The 17,800-nt window shown below is 39.5% G+C and overlaps 1 protein-coding gene across 2 annotated transcripts in view; it reads left to right on the forward strand.

Annotated features, from left to right (window-relative positions):
* ARHGAP10 (Rho GTPase activating protein 10) overlaps window positions 1-17,800 on the forward strand; it is a 344,518-nt gene that overhangs the window by 195,411 nt on the left and 131,307 nt on the right. For both annotated transcript variants that reach the window (XR_009212922.1, XM_032148067.2), the window contains exons 14-15: window positions 7,158-7,232; window positions 13,947-14,034. Coding sequence is in view for 1 of the 2 variants with exons in the window: in XM_032148067.2 (XP_032003958.1) it covers window positions 7,158-7,232; window positions 13,947-14,034 (163 nt within the window). In the remaining variant the exon portion in view is untranslated. The remainder of the gene's footprint in view (window positions 1-7,157; window positions 7,233-13,946; window positions 14,035-17,800) is intronic.

Consider the following 17,800-nt stretch of genomic DNA (forward strand, 5'->3'; position numbering starts at 1 on the left):
AATTGTTTTATTATAAAGACACATGCATGCGTATGTTCACTGCATTACTTTTCACAATAGCAAAGACATGGAATCAACCCAAATGCCCATCAATGATAGACTGGATAAAGAAAATGCAGTACATTTAATATACCATGGAATACTATGCAGCCATAAAAAGGAATGAGATCATGTCCTTTGCAGGGACATGGATGGAGCTGGAGCCCATTTTTCTTAGCAAAGTAATGTAGAAACAGAAAACCAAATATCTCATGTTTTCACTTACAAGTGGGAGCTAAATAATAACACAGGGACACATGGGGGGAACAACACACACTGGGACCTGTCAGAGGGCGGGGGAGCGGGGAGGAGGGAGAGGCTCAGGAAGAATAGCTAATGGATGCTGGGCTTAATACCTGAGTGTGCAGCAAACCACTATGGCACACGTTTACCTATGTAACCTGCACATCCTGCACATGTACCCCTGAACTTAAAAGTTGGAGATAAAAAAATGGAAAAAACAATAAAAAGGTAATATGGGACATACACTGAATAGAATATTACATCTCCAGGCAGGTTTGGTGTGGAAATTACTTTTAACATGTGAAATATGAACATTCAGAGTGGAAAAAATACTTAACCTGATTTCAGGTCATGCATTTATACTTTCTCAGCTTCAGGATTTCTTTTTGTTTTTAAAAATTATTTCAATCTCTCTGTTAAATTTCCCCAAAAAATTTCTGAATTGATTCTCTGTGTATTCTTGAAGTTTATTGAGAAGGAAGCTCATCTTCTTTAAATTTCGTAGAGAGATCGCACATCTTCATCACTTTAGGGTTGGTCTGTGGTGCCTTATATTGCCTGTTAGATGAGGTCATATTTCCCTGAATGTTCTTTTAAAAGTTGTTTATTTTTTTAGGGACAAGGTTTTGCTATGTTGCCTAGGATGGAGTGCAGAGACTATTCACAGGTGCAGTCATAGCACACTATGGCCTTGAACTCCTATGCTCAAGCAGTCCTTCTCCCTCAGCCTCCCAAGTAGCTGGGATTACAGGCACTCGCCACTGTGCCAGTCCCTGAATGCTCTTGATGCTTGTAGGTGTGTGTGACAGTGTCTGTGCATTGAGGGATTAGCTATTTATTTTCATCTACCCAGTCTGGCTTTGTGCCTGTTCTTCAGAGGGCCTTCCAGGATTCTAAGCTGACTGACTCTTGGGTTTCCTGAGCCTGTGACCACTGCAGCTGTCTCAGCACTAGAGGATGCTCTAAGCCCAGGCTTGCCACGAGTCTCTTCAGGACTCAGAAGTTGATGTGGCTTTCTGCCCCAGATGGACCTGGGGAAGACCCCAAAAAGGTACTGGGACTGTGTGGGAATACTGGCCAAGACCTGAGTCCAGAAGACTGTTCTAGGATGTGTCTCCCAGCAGGTCTCTGCATGGTGGGATGAATTTCTGACTGTAGCAGAATGGGCTGGAGTTGAGATGAGGCCCTCTTGGGATCTTCTCTGGGGCAGAGGCTGGAGAGCCAGGCTCTTTGGGTGTATGTCTCCTAGTAGGTCTCAACACAAGATTGTTCCCTGATTGCAGTGGGAGGGGCGGGAGCTGAGCCTGGGTCCCCTTAGGATCTGTTGTGGGGCAGAGGTTGGCAAGCCCATCTGGAAGGCTCTGGCTCCCAGGCTGCAAGACATGGGTGAGTCTCCCTCTGGGTCCCTGTGCAAGCAGCTCTGAGCTGGGACCTTGGCTGAGGGGCCCTGGAGCCAAGCCACAGGGCAAGTCTCAGGTTCACTGCTGAAACCACTGTTAGTATGCAGATGAACCTTTTTGCCAAAGCACCAATGTGCAAGATTCCTTTTGGACCCCTTGGCAGATAGTTTCAGCTGCAGGCTCAAGGCCAAACAGGGCTGTAGCCAAGTCCCTTGGAGGACTGGATCGTTGTCAAGCTTGAATCTAGGAGCAAGCTGGTGGCACATCAGCCACCTGGATGTTGGTCTGCACTCTCAAAGCGACCCTCCCAGGTCTTGGGCTCCACCAAGGTTTCACAAACTTTTACCTGAATCCTGAGATGCCCTCAGAGAGACTTTGATGGTGGATGGATGCAGAATTCTTACTGTCGTATGGGGATATGAGCAGGTTACTTTCTATGCCCCCATCTTGGTGATGCCACTCCTCTATCCATTAACGCTTTTGATTTTGGGAATTGCAGCTAAGATTGTGGACTTGTTTTAAGATGTACCCTGGTGGGTGCAGTGGCTCTTGCCTGTAATCCCAGCACTTTGGGATGCCCTGAGGTGGTAGGACCACTTGAGCCACGAGTTTGAGACCAGCCCAGGCAACATAGTGAGACCTGCTCTCTACAAAAAATAAATTCAGCCAAGTGTGGTAGTATGTGCTTGTAGTCCCAGCTAGTCGAGGGGCTGACATGGGAGGATAGCTTGATCCAAGGAGGTCAAGGCTGCAGGGAGCTGTCACCACACCACTGCATTCCACCCTGGATGACAGAATGAGACCCTGCCTTAAAAATAAAAAATTTTAAATGTAATCAAGTGTTAAATTAAAAGGAATCAATTATGAGTTATGCTTAGAAGAAGGGAGTATCACTGTGGGCCTGTGTCAAAAAGGGGATTTTTATCCGGTTTTGAAGGTTTAGATGGGAATTTTACTCACTGTCGAATCTTGGGCAACCAGAATAGCACCTGGCACATATCTGATGAATAAATATATGACAGTTGAATAAATCTGTGAAGAGAAGGGGAAGAGCATTCCTGCTGGGGAGACTTCAGCCTGAATGTAGCCGCAGAGGATGCAATGAACTTGGTTATTTGCGGGTGATGGTCGAGCCGTCTGTTGTGATTAAGTTGAATACACTGCAGTCCCTATAGGAGGATGAGGTGAGGCCCGTCGTGGATGTGTGCGTGTGTGTGCCTTACATACTTGTTAAGGCTAGAGGATGTGGGCTGGATCTGAAGGCTTGCCCTTAAATGGGGATCCAGGGGACGTTAGATAATAATAGTGGTTTGAAAATATAGAAGACAGTGTTCAGAATGGATTATAGCTGTGTGTTTCTTTTTAGGGATTCCATAATAAATGTGTGTGCATGAAATTCAGGACTGTGTTGAAGAGGCAGAAATTAGTCTGAAGTCTGAAGAAAGAGTGGACATTGACTTGTTGCATTTGGAAAGTGACAGGGAAGAAGTCAAAGATTTCAAATTTCTAATACTTGTTGATCAGAAATAGTGATCCCTTTGGTTGACAGGGAAATTTGGAAAAGAAGCTGGAAAGGACATGATAAACTCACTAATATGCCTTGGTGTATTGGTTGGTTTATATCCTTGAAATGTATTTGATGCCTTTTATATGAACATATATGTGTTCATAGATAAAAAGTATGTTCCAGCTCTCATTTAGTTCAGAGCCTTTGAGAACAGTGTAGCAAGAAATAGAAAATCGAACAAGACTTGAGTGTATGTATTTTACGTGCTATTTCCAAGCTGCTTTTTGTGCAAGGTTTATTTAAATTTCATTTAAAAATGTAGAAACTGTGTTGAGTAGCTTTAATTCCCCCTTGCACCTCTCAGTATGCATTAGCAATTAACTCTACTTCTCTCAGGTTGATGAATTTGAACTTGATCAATTGTTTGATAGTAATTACCGGCACAGAGTGATTATTATTGCCGAAGTGACATTCTTATTTCATCTCTCCATATAATTCAGGCCCTTTTCACAGAGGCATGTTTGCTTGAATGCAAAGTATGATTTGCTCTTTTGGCTTCTACCACTGAGGTCAAACTTTTTAAGGTTTCTTAACTAGAGTAGTACTGAAACCCTCTGATATTTTAAACTATCTGGACATGCCCTTCTGGCTTCCAAAAAGAAGGAAGGAATGAGGCTCAGTCTTTTTTCCTGTATCAGGCTCAAAAGGTCTCTGATTTTTGTGTTTTTTGGCAACTTTCTTTTCTTTTTTCCAACTCCTGGCAGGGCTGTGCGGCCTACTTCTCCCTTGCAGTCACTGAGTGCTCCCCCTCAGGAAGGTGTGTCTCTGCTGCTGTGACTCCTTAGCGTTCTGAGAAGACTTAGGTAGACTAAGGGCTAGCCTTTACTCTTCTGGTTCTTTAAGCTCTAATGAGATAGAGAGTAATTATTAGCTTGCTTGGGCTGCCATAATAAAGTATCACAGGCTGGGTGACTTAAACCAGGGGTCCCCAATCCCCAGACCATGGCCTATTAGGAACCAGGCCTCACAGCTGGTGAGCAGTGGGCGAGCCTTATGGCCTGAGCTCCGCCTCCTGTCAGATCAGTGGCGACATTAGATTGTGATAGGAATGCAAACCCTATTGTGAACTGCACATGTGAGCGATCTAGGTTGTGTGCTCCTTATGAGAATCTAATAATAAATGTAATGCACTTGAATCATTCTGAAACCATCCCCCCACCCCAGTCGGTGGAAAAATTGTCTTCCACGAAACTGGGCCCTGGTGCCAAAAAGGTTGGGGACGGGGGCTGCTGAATAAACAATAGAAATCAATTTTCTCACAATTCTGGGGGCTACAAATCCAATATTAAGCTATCAGCAGGGTTGATTTCTTCTGAGGCCTCTCTCTGGCATGGGGATGGCTGTCTTCTCCCTGTGTCTTCTCATGATCCCTCTCTGTACATGTCTGTGTCCTCATCTCTTCTTACAAGGCCTCCAGTCATGGTGGATTTGTGCCCACCCTGGTGACCTCATTTTAATTTAATTACTTTTTTTCAAGACCTTATTTCTAAATACAGTCACATTTGGAAGTACTGAGGATTAGGATGTCAACAGATGAATTTAGAGGGATACAATTCAGCCTATAACAGAAGGAAAAATAGGACATTTGCAAAACTTAAAAAATAAGGAATAAAAAGCAAAGAGGATTTATATTCCTTTGGGTATATACCCAGTAATATAAATCGTCCTATTATACACACACATGCACATGTATATTCATTGCAGCCCTACTCACAATAGCAAAGACATGGAATCAGCCTAAATGCCCATCAGTGATAGACTGGTTAAAGAAAATGTGGGGTCAGGCATATTGGCTCATGCCTGTAATCCCAGCACTTTGGGAGGTGGAGGCAGGCAGACCACCTGAGGTCAGAAGTTCGAGACGAACCTGACCAACATGGTGAAACCCTGTCTCTAGTAAAAATACAAAATTAGCTGGGCGTGGTGGAGCATGCCTGTAATCCCAGCTACTTCGGAGGCTGAGACAGGAGAATCACTTGAACCTGGGAGGCGGAGGTTGCAGTGAGCCGAGATTGCTCTATTATACTCCAGCCTGGGCAACAAGAGTGAAACTCTATCTCCAATAGAAACAAAATGTGGTACATACTGTACCACGGACTACTATGCAGCCCTAAAAAGGAATGAGGATCATGTCCTTTGCTGGGACGTGGATGGAACTGGAGGCCATTATCCTTAGCAAAGTAATGCAGGAAAAGAAAACCAAACACCGCATGTTCTCAGTTTTAATGGGAGCTAAATGATGAGAACTCATGGACATATAGAGGAGAACAACACATACTGGGGCCTATGGGAGGGTGGAGGGTGGAGGGTGGGAAGAGGGAGGGGATCAGGAAGAAGAATTAATGAGCACTAGGCTTAGTACCTGGGTGATGAAATAGTCTGTACAACAAATGCCATGACACAGGTTTATTATCTATGTAACAAACCTGTACATGCACCCCTGAACTTAAAAGTTAAAAAAAATAGTATATGTAACTATAATTTTTAAAAAGGCAAAGAGAAAAAGAACAAAACTTGACAAGGAAGAACGAATGCTTCTGTGTGTGCGCTGTGAGTTACAATCTGTAGGACACGTGTTAGTATCATCTCATTTCCCTCCCAGCATAACATAGGGTATAGGATGCAGTCCTTTATCTCAGATACAGCATAGAGACTCTGAGAGGTTTCCTCTTTTCCTCATGAGTGCCTGAACTGACTTGAATCTAATTCTTTAGACTCTGACTAGTATTCTTTTCATCACTCCGAGCAGGGAGGTGAAAAAGTAAACCCTCGTGGGCAAATTCCAGGGCCTTTTGTTTTGTTATTTTGTTTTGGAAACTTTGGAGATTAGAGGCATCATCTGCCTGTCAGCCAGTTGTGTTCTTGTTACCTTTAACATTCGTAGCGGAGAAAATAAACACACAGCCAGAAAGCTGCAACTCGTTTGAGAAGTAAATATAAGTCACATTTTTTGGAAGTCATTATTATGAAAATTTTCAAGCATAAAAAAGTAGAGAGATTGGTACAATGAATTCCCATATTCTCATCCAGATTCAATAATTATCAAGATTTTGCCACAGTTGTTTTGTCTATCCCTTTTTCCCTCTTAAAGCAAATGTAAGGTTACTTTCACCCCTTTCAGGATGCAACTTTAAACAAATGGAGATTTTCTTACCCTTAATGTCACTCAGTTTGCTAATTGCATAAAAAATGTCTTTTCATCATTGATTTGTTCAGATCAGAATCCAAATGATAAGGATATTTGTTCAGCATACCAAATTATGTTTGACAGTACATTTTCTTTTATATGTCTCTTGTTCTCAGGGAGAATTCGTTTTCAGATTTCTCTAGAGAGAGAGGATGCATTGATTTGGTTCATTTTGCAGTATACTTTGTGGTGATATTGATTTGAAGTTTCACAGCTCCTCACTGGACAGGACGTGTAATAACTTTAAAAAAAAATTACAGTTTTGCTTTAGTTTTGAATGAATTTCCATGGTTTTCAAGAATCATCCAAACAATGATTTCTTTCTATGTACTAATCATCACCATATTTTTAAAAGGCTAAAACTTTTGAAAAAAAATGTAAACAAGTAAATGCAATAAACATAAAAGTTTTAGTGCATCTTTACAAATTGGATTGGTATTCATTTCAATGTATCCATGATACTTAACTAACTTATTAACATTGAGGCATTTCATTTTTGTCCACATGGAACATTGTTTGCTGAGATTATTTTTTTAACCACAACTTACAGATGAAAAGCTAGTAAAACAAGTTGTTAAACACTTGCTTTTTCCAAAGGTTATTTTTATAGTTAACAGGAATGCTGCTAATGTTAGTTAGCAAAGATTTTGAATGCAACTGTTTGATGGCTTTTAAAATATGATAGTCTTCTATTTTGCTAATAGTTTGTTTCTTCCCATAGGTATAAATGACCAAGGATTGTACAGAGTTGTGGGGGTGAGTTCAAAGGTCCAGAGACTTCTGAGTATGTTAATGGGTATGCCTCTTTTCTAATCATTTTTCCATGTGTTATTTGTGTATGTTCATTGACTTCACAGCTTAATATTTCATAGTAATGTAGAGAATACTTGTCATTCCATTCCTCTACTTTCTACAGGAGTTTTCTGCTGAACAGAGACAGTTGACCCACAGAAGTAGATTAGTATTTGCATCAGCATAGATTGTCTATTACCTCTTATTAAGAAATGAAAAAAGAATGCACCCCCTGGTTGACTATCTTCCTGTGCTTGCTTCTCACAGGGAAGTGGCAGTCAGGCCTCTATGATTTGCGTGGCGTCCAAATAGCCTGTCCAGAATTGTGACAGTACATTTGGTTGGACAAGACCACTGGGACTCGCTCATTTTTATGGAGCTTCCAAAACTGTCATTTGACAGCAAGGGTCTGATTCTCAGGGATTCATTGGTATTCACAGTGGCTTGTTTGTAGTTCACACCAGGCTCTCCTCCAGAACCATGCATGCTCCATCTGTGCTGATAACACAGTGTTCTTTGGCATCGCAGACTAGAGGAAGCCAGAAAGTGAATTCATTTCATTACCCCAGACATTATGTGAATGACAAAGCGCTTTTACATTACACACTGCTGTCAGTTCATTTCCACCTGTAAGACACTCCACTTCTCCCCCACCCCAAAACAGGCTGCCTCTTGAAGAGTGATGATAACTTATCAGGCTAGAGGGCCTGTGTATCAAACCAATCTGTCATTATGATCTTGCTACATATTAATTTATTTGATACCTTACTTTAATTAATCAGTATTAACAATGCCCTCAGGTGTGCTGTGAATGCATTCCAACCTGTCTGCATTTTAAAACATTATAGCAAAGAGTCATTTTTAGGAAGCATGAGCCAAGTTGAATAAAATCAACTGTCATGCTACGGATAGGATTGCATGTTTGCCTATATTTGAATTAAGGATTTAATAAGCAACAATCTTTTGTAAGCTATTAACCACAGGAGAAATTGCCCGTCATCAGTTGGAGAGCCTTATTAGAATACATTCGCTTCCATAAGCTGTTTTCATTTTCTGTCTCTCTGGTTTAACTTGGGTGTGCAATTTTGGCAGTCAGATTTTCCTTTTTACCAATAGTGGTCTCCAAATTAAATAGACTCAGGTTGCCAGTGGTTCAGTAGCAGCTGGAAGAATTTAATGGGACTACAGCATCTGCTTTTACTTAATTTTAAAATTAGAAACACTTCTTTCATTTCCAAGATGGTGTTATGATGATTAGAACTGGAAGAGTATATTGATAACAGAATGGGAAATGTGGACTGAAAGGCACATTTTGCTGGTAAATTGGTCCTAAGGACCTGGCATTATTTTTATTATCATCTTGTTCCTGTTCAAGGAAAGTTTGAACAAGGGTTTTTCTGTGGTCACCTTGAAGTGCTAAGCTGTCTCAAAATTTGTTGGTCATCTCATAAAATTCTACGTGTACAGCATTGCTCAACTCAGTGTGGTAGTTTGCTCTGCTCATGGGAAATGTCCCAAGCCAGTCCTTAACTTACAAGGTGTTTTTAAATATCTAAACCCTCAAAAAATTCATGACCTGGAAAACTGTTTTTACTTTTCATGAGCCTCAGAGTAGAGAAGCCCAGGACATGAGTGTGACACAACCTCACACATATTGCTGGCAAGGGAAATGCTTATGTTTTCAGTAATACCATTCTGCAAACAGAGGAAAGTTAGAGAACTGATGTGAAACAGATACTGATTTGTTACCTCCTCATTAAGCCATTCCTTTAAGAGGGTTACACAATATACATTTGTTTTGAGTAATCTATAGATAATTCCTAGTGTGAATTTAAGATTATCAGTCAAAAACTTCGGATTTTCATTAGCATTAGTGCCGTTTTCTTATTACCTTATGCTACCAATACAAACCTTAGCCCTTGACAAAATATATTTATTTGCTATTTCCTAATCAATTCAATGTTTCCTTATTTCTTTTATCCTGATTGAGTGGACTTGTCTCTCTTTTCTGGTGTGTTTTTTCCCTTCATATTGAACACTGATTGAGTGTTCAAATGGAAATAATTTAATGCCTCTTCCAAAAAAAGGGTTTTAGAGTTTTGAGTAGTCATGTCTACATAATCTTAGGGGTATTTTTCTCCAACTCTTCACATTTTGCTGCATTGTTAAAGGGTTACATGTATATCCTGAAGAAGAAAAAATTGTGTGGGTCTGCCAGATTTTTAACTTTGCTTTTTAAAAGCAATTAGTGTTTATTATTATTCCGGCAGGTAATAGGTTTATTTCAAATTTGAATTTTTTCAAGGAACATTTTGTTTGTAATGCATTGTCTTTGTAGAAATGGGAAATAATTTAATTTTTAAGTATTTGAGAAACAGTCCTAAGCCATGTACTATTTTTTGAGGAGAGCTGCCATTTATCCAATTCTCTGTAGTTCTTGAGAGCTAATTATTTACTTTAGAATTTTTTATTGCCATTTTTACACAAAGTACTTTGTATTGTTTGTTAAAGTGTTTTAAGTCTTCTTTAAATACTCATGTAAAAGTTTATAATGATTTCTAAAAGGGTATATGCTTAATCTCTTGCATGTTTTTTCACTTGTCTCTTTTTTTCTGGTGTGTTTTTCACTTCATATTTCATATTAAAATAGAGAAAAATGTTTCTTTCCATTATCCTCTCTGTCGTCCTTCTCCTGCCCCTTTCTTCCCTCCTTATCCTCTTTATTCTCTCCCCCTTCTTTCCTTCTCCCCTAACTTCCAGCTGGCATGAAATAGCAATGACATTGACCATAGAAAACTGTCTAAATAGAGAGGCAGTTATTTTCCTCGAGGCCAGGTAAAGGAGCAGGCAGCTGCCTTCCTCTACCCGGTGATGAGAGGGTATTCTTAGTTGTCTTCCCCTCTGGGAGCCTAAGGCAACTATCTGCTGATTTCCAGCAGCCTCTGAACCTTTCCCTGGACCAAGTTTCTTAAGTTGCTGAAAGAACATGCCCAACTGAGCAGACACCTGCCTTTTTCTTCCCCTTTGCAGCCTCTAAGACAGGGCGCACAGATTTGGTAGAAGTTGTTATTGTTTTTATACAGCAGAAACTTCGCACATTTGGGAAAGGCAGGGAGAAATATCAGATGAGTTGTCTTTAGGTGAGTCATGGTTTTTTAGTAAATGGAGTGAGAATGTAAAATATCAATTACGGTAGTTCATGGTAGATTAGAACTGATACGAGGTAGAATTGTTACGCATTCTTCCTTCTTCCCTACTTTAGTTTAAAACATTAGAGCAGAAGAAGAGGAAATTGTGAGAAAATGTGGTAGTAGCTTGTGTGGTCTGGTGAGCTCAGTGGTTAATTCTAAATCTGATTTGCAAGAAGGGATGGATGACTTTATTTTCACACATAAAACCACAGAAAACAAGAAATGAGAAGAGTTTTACTTGAAAACCATTACTTTGTTTCCTTTGTAGGACAGCTTTGTCGCATAGATTGGGGAAAAAAGTGAACTAACGTAGCTGAAAATTATAAAACATATTTTCAAAATTCATCCATTCACTGTGCTTTTTCAAGTACTTTAAAATTGGACCTAAGTCAGTGTTGAGTAGGGTGCTAGCAGCTGCATAAAATTGCACTTTGCATTTAGGTTGGACTGCAGATTTTCAGTTTCAAAAAAATGACCAGTGGTTACGTAAGTGTGAAACGTTCACCCAAATAAAAAGTCAACTCTTTTTATCTGTGCTTCTTAGTTTAGATTTTTAACAAACCCATGAAGTGTCCTTCCCTGATCAGAAAGGAAGCAAATTGTTTTTATCTTTCTTATGGTAGAACGTATATTCTGAATGAACCCTCCAAATGTATTTTCACATTTGAATCCCAAATAATTATTAAATTCTGCCTAGTCCCAGTGCATTCACTGATTGTAAAGGACTGCTAGGGATGATTGAGCTATTTGAAAACAGTGAAAATTTAAGAGAGAATTAGTAACATAGACACTGTGTAGTCATTTGCTTCTGATGTGACAGCTGCTTTTTATTCCATGAATTTAGAATGATGGCTTATTTTTCCATAGAAAGAATATGATTCTCAAAATACGGAATCATAATTTGGTAGAAAGCTGGAAATAAAAGATTTCCTTTAGAAGCCTCTTGGATTTTAAAAAGGTGGTTTGCTGGTAGCAAGTTGATTGAAAATATTATCTGACTTGTATGTTAAAATGAGATCTAAATGATTGATTTAATGAGAGAGAATATTCAGTTACTGAAGTAATTGGTTGGCAAAGCCTTTAGAACAGAATTATTTAGTCCTAGTTATAAAGGATTGCACCTTTAATCAGGGTGCTTAATTTGATTTCTTGAATGTATCTGTGGCTTGTCTGACAAGCTCAGTAACAAATGAGTTCTGAATTGTAGGAACTGATCAAAATGTAATCAGTGTCAATTGCCATTGTTGTAGTTTATTGCATATTGCTGTCAGTTGCTGTAATCAAGAAATGTTGAAGTGCTTTAAAAGTCTTCAGACTTTTGAGTAATTGACCTCATATGTATGATGCTATGCCTGTGAAATAACCATCACTTCCTGTTTTACTTTATCTTCAGAAAGTTTCAGCCCAACATTGAGTTGTCATCCACCCTTCATCATCCCAAGCCTAAAACTTTTTAAGTGGCGTGCATGACTTAATGTGGTGGTCCCTTTTTGACAGGTTTTTCTTCTTAGTGTTTATAAAAAGGAAATGCTAACAAGATGTTTCCTTCTCTATGAAGACAAACACAGTATAAGGGAGGAAAAAAACCCTGAAACAACGAGGTTTTTTTTGGTCTTTAAGACATCATCGTGGAGTGAGAGAGAAATAGTCTTTTCCATGAATCTCTTATTTTCTCCTTTGCATAGTAGGCGTGTAGAAAACCAGGCAAATTGATATTGATGGCTCAATATCATTCGTCATAACCCATTTCCTGCCTCCTCCCTTTGGGTAGGTACCATCACTGCTTGCTTGTACTTTTTCGTGACTCAGCAGTGGCAGTAACCTGCTACATTTAATTATTTATCGAAATCTGTATACATTCTTCATTTGCCTTGATGCTCTCAATCATTCTGTGAGAGCATTTACATTATCTCCATTGTGCAGATGAAGATTTGAAGTTCAGATAGGTTTGGAACTCGCTTGTGGTGGTATGGCTGGGCCAGGTTGTTAAAGGCATGTAAGCCCAGCTTTGTGATACCCATGCTGCACTCCTCCCTGCCGCCATGACACACCTGAGTGTACCATCCCAGAGTTCTAAAAGTCAAAGATGCCACCATACTCCTTAGGGGTTTGCCTTTCCTGCCATCCTTTCATTTTATTTGTACCAGGATTGACGCTTTCCTTTCCTCAATTTACTAACTCTCCCATCTCCTTTTTTTTTTTTTTTTCTTGGTGCCATATACCTTTTCTTTAGAACTTACTAGCCGTTTTGAATTTTCTTCTTTTACTTCATAAAGAAGCAACCCTATTAACTGACTTACCATTTGAAAGGATGTTTGTGAGAAATACATCATTACGTGCTATTTGAATAAAGAAAACTAGTTTAAGTTAGAATGAATGTCTGGAGTGTTGCACAGAGGCTTCCAATAAATATTTCCCGGATGAGTATATATATTATAGTGTTAATGTGAAAGGTTAACTGTAAATGACTTTTTAAGTCTCTGTGTAGTCATTTTCTGTTTTGGTTGATCATATATTAATTTCAGAAAGATAATCGAATGAACAGAAATCCTGAAAATCTGAGACCAAGTTTATCATCCTTTCACCAGTTTGTTGCCATTCTGATAGTCATTTTGCCATTCACGGTGCCACCCTTGGTTTTCTGTGTCATGATGATGCAGGATTTTTTTGCTCCTTCGTTCAGCTAAATCCGGGTTTTTGTGTCATCACCAGGAAAAATTAGACATGCGGACACAGTGAAGGGTGAGGAGAGTGGAACTTATTAAGCTAAAGGGGAGTGCTCAGCAAAGAGAGGGGGTCCCACCAGCGGGCTCCCACCTCTCATATTGAACGCAAGGCCACCACACATGAGTTGAAGAGGTCTGGCTCCTCCTTTGCATAAGGCAGGAATTCCCAGTAGCTCCATCCTGTTCCCCCAGTGCACATGTGGGCCCTTAGTCTGAGCCACTCCACATTGATTTATTTCCCTTACTGAGCATGTGTTAAAAGACCGAAATTTTCACCGTGGGCATGTTTAGGCAAGCCTCATGTGCACAATGACCTGGGCGGGTCGGAGGTTCTCTGGGGACTCTACCCTACTTAGTTGGCTGTCTCCTGCCTCTATCAATACACAGTATGAGGGCAACAGTGCCACCTAAAACACCTCAAACCATATGCACACAACTGAAAGTGCCACTTGCTATAAGCCAAGGCTACTGAGTGATACTGTTAACGACGATGATGATAATAGCTATACATGAATTACATTGTGGATGTTGAAATAATATACTATGTCTAATTCTTCCTTACTCCCAACCCATCTCTTGTTTTTTGCTTTGATCTCTACTACAGATTTTCCGAAGTGCCACAAGTGTCTAGTCATAGAACATAGCTTATAGTATTTTAGAGAAATTGTATATATAATGTTTTCCTAGGAAACCGCAGGATTGTGGTTTGCTCATTTAAAAATGGAAGCTTTGTGAGCTAGACAAGAGAACCTTTGATGATCAAGGTTTTAATTATTTTTTTCTTGTTTGCTTGCTCACTAGATGTAAAAACATGCAATGAGGTGGACCTGGAGAATTCTGCAGATTGGGAAGTGAAGACAATAACAAGTGCCCTGAAACAGTATTTGAGGTAAGCTCCTCTCAGTAGCAAGAAAGAAGAATGGACTATTTGGATCTGTAACATAAAACAGATGCCAATTGTGTACATAAATATCAATAGTTAAATTAAGCCTTATTTTAAAAAGGGAAACTTTATCAGGTGTCTCAGTGTCCCAGAAAGAAAGGTGACTAGTAGATGCACATCAGTAATTAAGTCAATTGCAACAGAACAGAAATTGACATAGACTTGGGTTTTGACATAGATGTTTCTTGTGGATGTACATTTTAGGAATTAAACACTATGAAACAACTTGTTGAGGCTGATGATTGAATGAAGGCTATTTATTGAATTCATTGTGTCTTTATATTTTATGCTGAAATGATTTTTTAAAGTTTAAATGATTTGAACTTAAAGGCTTATGACAACATGTCAATGCAAAGCTCTTTGAAAAGAAGTTTACTTGGTAAGGTTTTAAGATAAAGTTGTTTTCTATTTATAATAGAAAATATTTAGGACTAGAGTTAGAGGGTAGCTTTTTTTATGAGTTACTGTCTTTTTTTTTTTTTAAGAAAGGAACTTAATGATAAGCTCAGGGTTAGATGAAGAACAAGTATATAGACAGTTAAAAAAAAAAAGAATGAAAAAAGATCACAACTGTAATTTTTTTATGCTGTGGTTCTGTTGGAGACTTAGATTTTCCATGGCAAATGAATGGCCTAGGACCAGTTCTTTTTTTTTTTTTTTTTTTTTTTTTTTAATAAGATGAAGTCTCGCTCTTTTTGCCCATGCTGGAGTGCAGTGGCACGATCTTGGCTCACTGCAACCTCTGCCTCCCAGGTTCAAGCAATTCTCGTGTCTCAGCCTCCTGAGTAGCTGGGATTACAGGCTTGCACCACCACACCTGGCTAATTTTTGTAATTTTAGTAGAGATGGGGTTTCGCCATGTTGACCAGGCTGTTCTTGAACTTCTGACCTCGAGTGATCTGCCTCCCTTGGCCTCCCAAAGTCCAGGGATTACAGATGTGAGCCACCATACCTGGCCTCAGGACCAGTTCTTTTTAACCATACATTGGGTTGTTTTTCAGGTAAAAGTTATTTGGGTTCCAGTGGATACATTTGAATCAACTTATATGACGTATTTTGTATTTTTAAAAAATTATGAAAAATTTCAGATACATAAGATGAGAGTTTAGTGTAATGAACCCTCATGGCTCTATTATCCTGCTTCTTGAGTTGTCAACATTCCATCCTTCTTAATTCATTAATCTTCCTACCTGCCACTGTTTTTTTTTTTTTTTTTTTTTTTTTTTTTGACAGAGTCTTGCTGTTGGCCCGGGCTGGAGTGCGATGGCACGATCTTGGCTCACTGCAACCTCCACCTCCCGGGTTCCAGCAATTCTCCTGCCTCAGCCTCCTGAGTAGCTGAGATTACAGGCACTTGCCACCATGTCTGGCTAATTTTTTGGTATTTTTAGTAGAGACAGGGTTTCGCTATGTTGGCCAGGCTGGTCACCTCTCCTGAGGTGATCTACCCACCTCAGCCTCCAAATGTGCTGGGATCTACCTGCTACTTTTTAAAGATACTACTTTAAAGATTTTCTGAAACATCATATTACTGTACCCATAAATACTTCAGTATTTATCTCAAAAAGTCATTTTTAAAAAGTCAATCAAAATATAATTATTATGCACAACAAAATTAATATCCAGCATTCAGTCCATGTTCAGTTTTTACCAACTGTCTTCAAAAAGTCTTTTCATATTTGGTTTAAATCCTGCAGGATTTAAACTGTGCCAACATTTCACTTGGTTGATAGGTTTTAAGGCTATTTTAATCTCTACATTTCCTCCCTTCCTCCACCACTGGCATTTATTTGTTGATGAACCCGGGCCATTTTTGATTATATCTTCATGATAGCATTTAACATGTTTCGTTAGCGATCCTGTGTCCTGTAGATAAAGATTTTTCAAATGGGCTTTGTTAGAGTCAGGTTTTATTTTCTTTGTTTCAAGAATGCATTGTAGGCTGGGCGCGGTGTCTCACGCCTGTAATCTCAGCACTTTGAGAGGCCGAGGCAGGCGGATCACGAGGTCAGGAGATTGAGACTATCCTGGCTAACACGGTGAAACCCCGTCTCTACTAAAAAATACAAAAAAAAAAAAATTAGCCAGGCGCAGTGGTGGGCGCCTGTAGTCTCAGCTACTCGGGTGGCTGAGGCAGGAGAATGGCGGGAACCCGGGAGGCGGAGCTTGCAGTGAGCTGAGATAGAGCCACTGCACTCCAGCCTAGGAGACAGAGCAAGACTCCATCTCAAAAAAACAAAACAAAACAAAAAAGAATCCGTTGTAGTGGTGGTATATTCTTTCTGTTGTTTCCCATCAGGTAGCCTGGGTTGTCTGGTTGTGCCACTTTTTAATGATATAAAATTTATCTGTGGGTGATAGTTATGTATTACCTATTTTCAAGTGCTTTGTGAAAAGAAGATGTTTTCAGCCACTGTTCTAATTTTTTTCTTAAACTGTTATGTGCACTATTGTTATTCCTAATTGATAAAGGGATGTATACTCACATCAGTATTGCCACTGATAGTGACTAACTGTGGTTTAGATGAGGATTATGGTAAAAATGAATCTTGTTACTCCCAACTCTAGGATAGGAATTTAAGTTCCCTGAAGATAGGCATCTTTTAAGTCTTGTTCACTGCAGTATCCCCAGCAACTTGGAGCTGTGGCTGAGAAATTAGAACAGTGGTTCTCAACTGAGGATGATTTTGCCCCTCAGTGGGATGTTTGGCCATGTTTGGAGACATTATTGATTTTCACCATTGCTGGTTTGCAGTGCTCCTGGCATCTGGTGGCATCTGACATCCTGCAGTACATAGGACAGCCCACCCTCCCCCCACAAATAATTATTTGATTCAAAATGTCAATAATTCTGAGATTGAGAAAGCTGTGTTAGACAGATGAAGGAAAGAGTAGGTAAGGGATATAAACATATAATGAATTGCACATATTAACTTGACCAGAAGTACTGCCACTCTAGGAGATAGCTTTAAAACCATTTTACTGTTTAGTAGACTCATAGCTAGTGCAGGTAAAGGGATTGACTGAGATGACTCAGTTATTGGTGGAAAACTAAGGGTGGAAATCCACCTTTTTGGCAATAAATTGCATTCTTTTTTCCTCCATTCCATATGGTTCTTTTCTTTTGCTGTGTGGGAGGAATTTGTTTAATAAACTAGAGGCCCTTTTTATTTAGTACATAGGATTTCTTTTTGGATCTTGATATTCTTGGAAGCTGGTTTCTTATTGCCCCGGTCTTGTGTTGCTTTTTCTGCCTTTTTATTTTATTACCTTGCTTCATCCTATGGAATTTTACTTTTAAACAAACATTGCCTACAGAACAACATTATGAGATGTTATTATTATATAACTTCACTTCTAACAAAATACACATTCTGCCTGAATGTGATAAAGTGAATTATCATAAGATGGCAGATGCCTTGGGAGATTTGAAAGTTGGGTCACTGTTCTTTTCCCCTATGTTATTTTTAGTGATGGAAAATGTAGTAATTAGGATTTAATTGGTCCTTTTTTTTTTTTCTAAATTTTGGTGATGCATCAAATGGGATAAAACTGGGTTTTTATCTACCTCCATTTTGGCAACAGGGTTATGGCCCAAGCAAGTGTATTTCCTTCTGCATGAGAGGTAATACAGTGTGATGGTCAAGAGCAGGAGGTCCGGAGCCAGCCAGCCTGCCTGCCAGGGTTGGAGCCCCAGCTCTGTCACTCACGG

This window comes from Hylobates moloch, unplaced genomic scaffold (assembly GCF_009828535.3).
Source record: "Hylobates moloch isolate HMO894 unplaced genomic scaffold, HMol_V3 SCAFFOLD_3, whole genome shotgun sequence".
Classification (NCBI taxonomy): Eukaryota; Metazoa; Chordata; class Mammalia; order Primates; family Hylobatidae; genus Hylobates; species Hylobates moloch.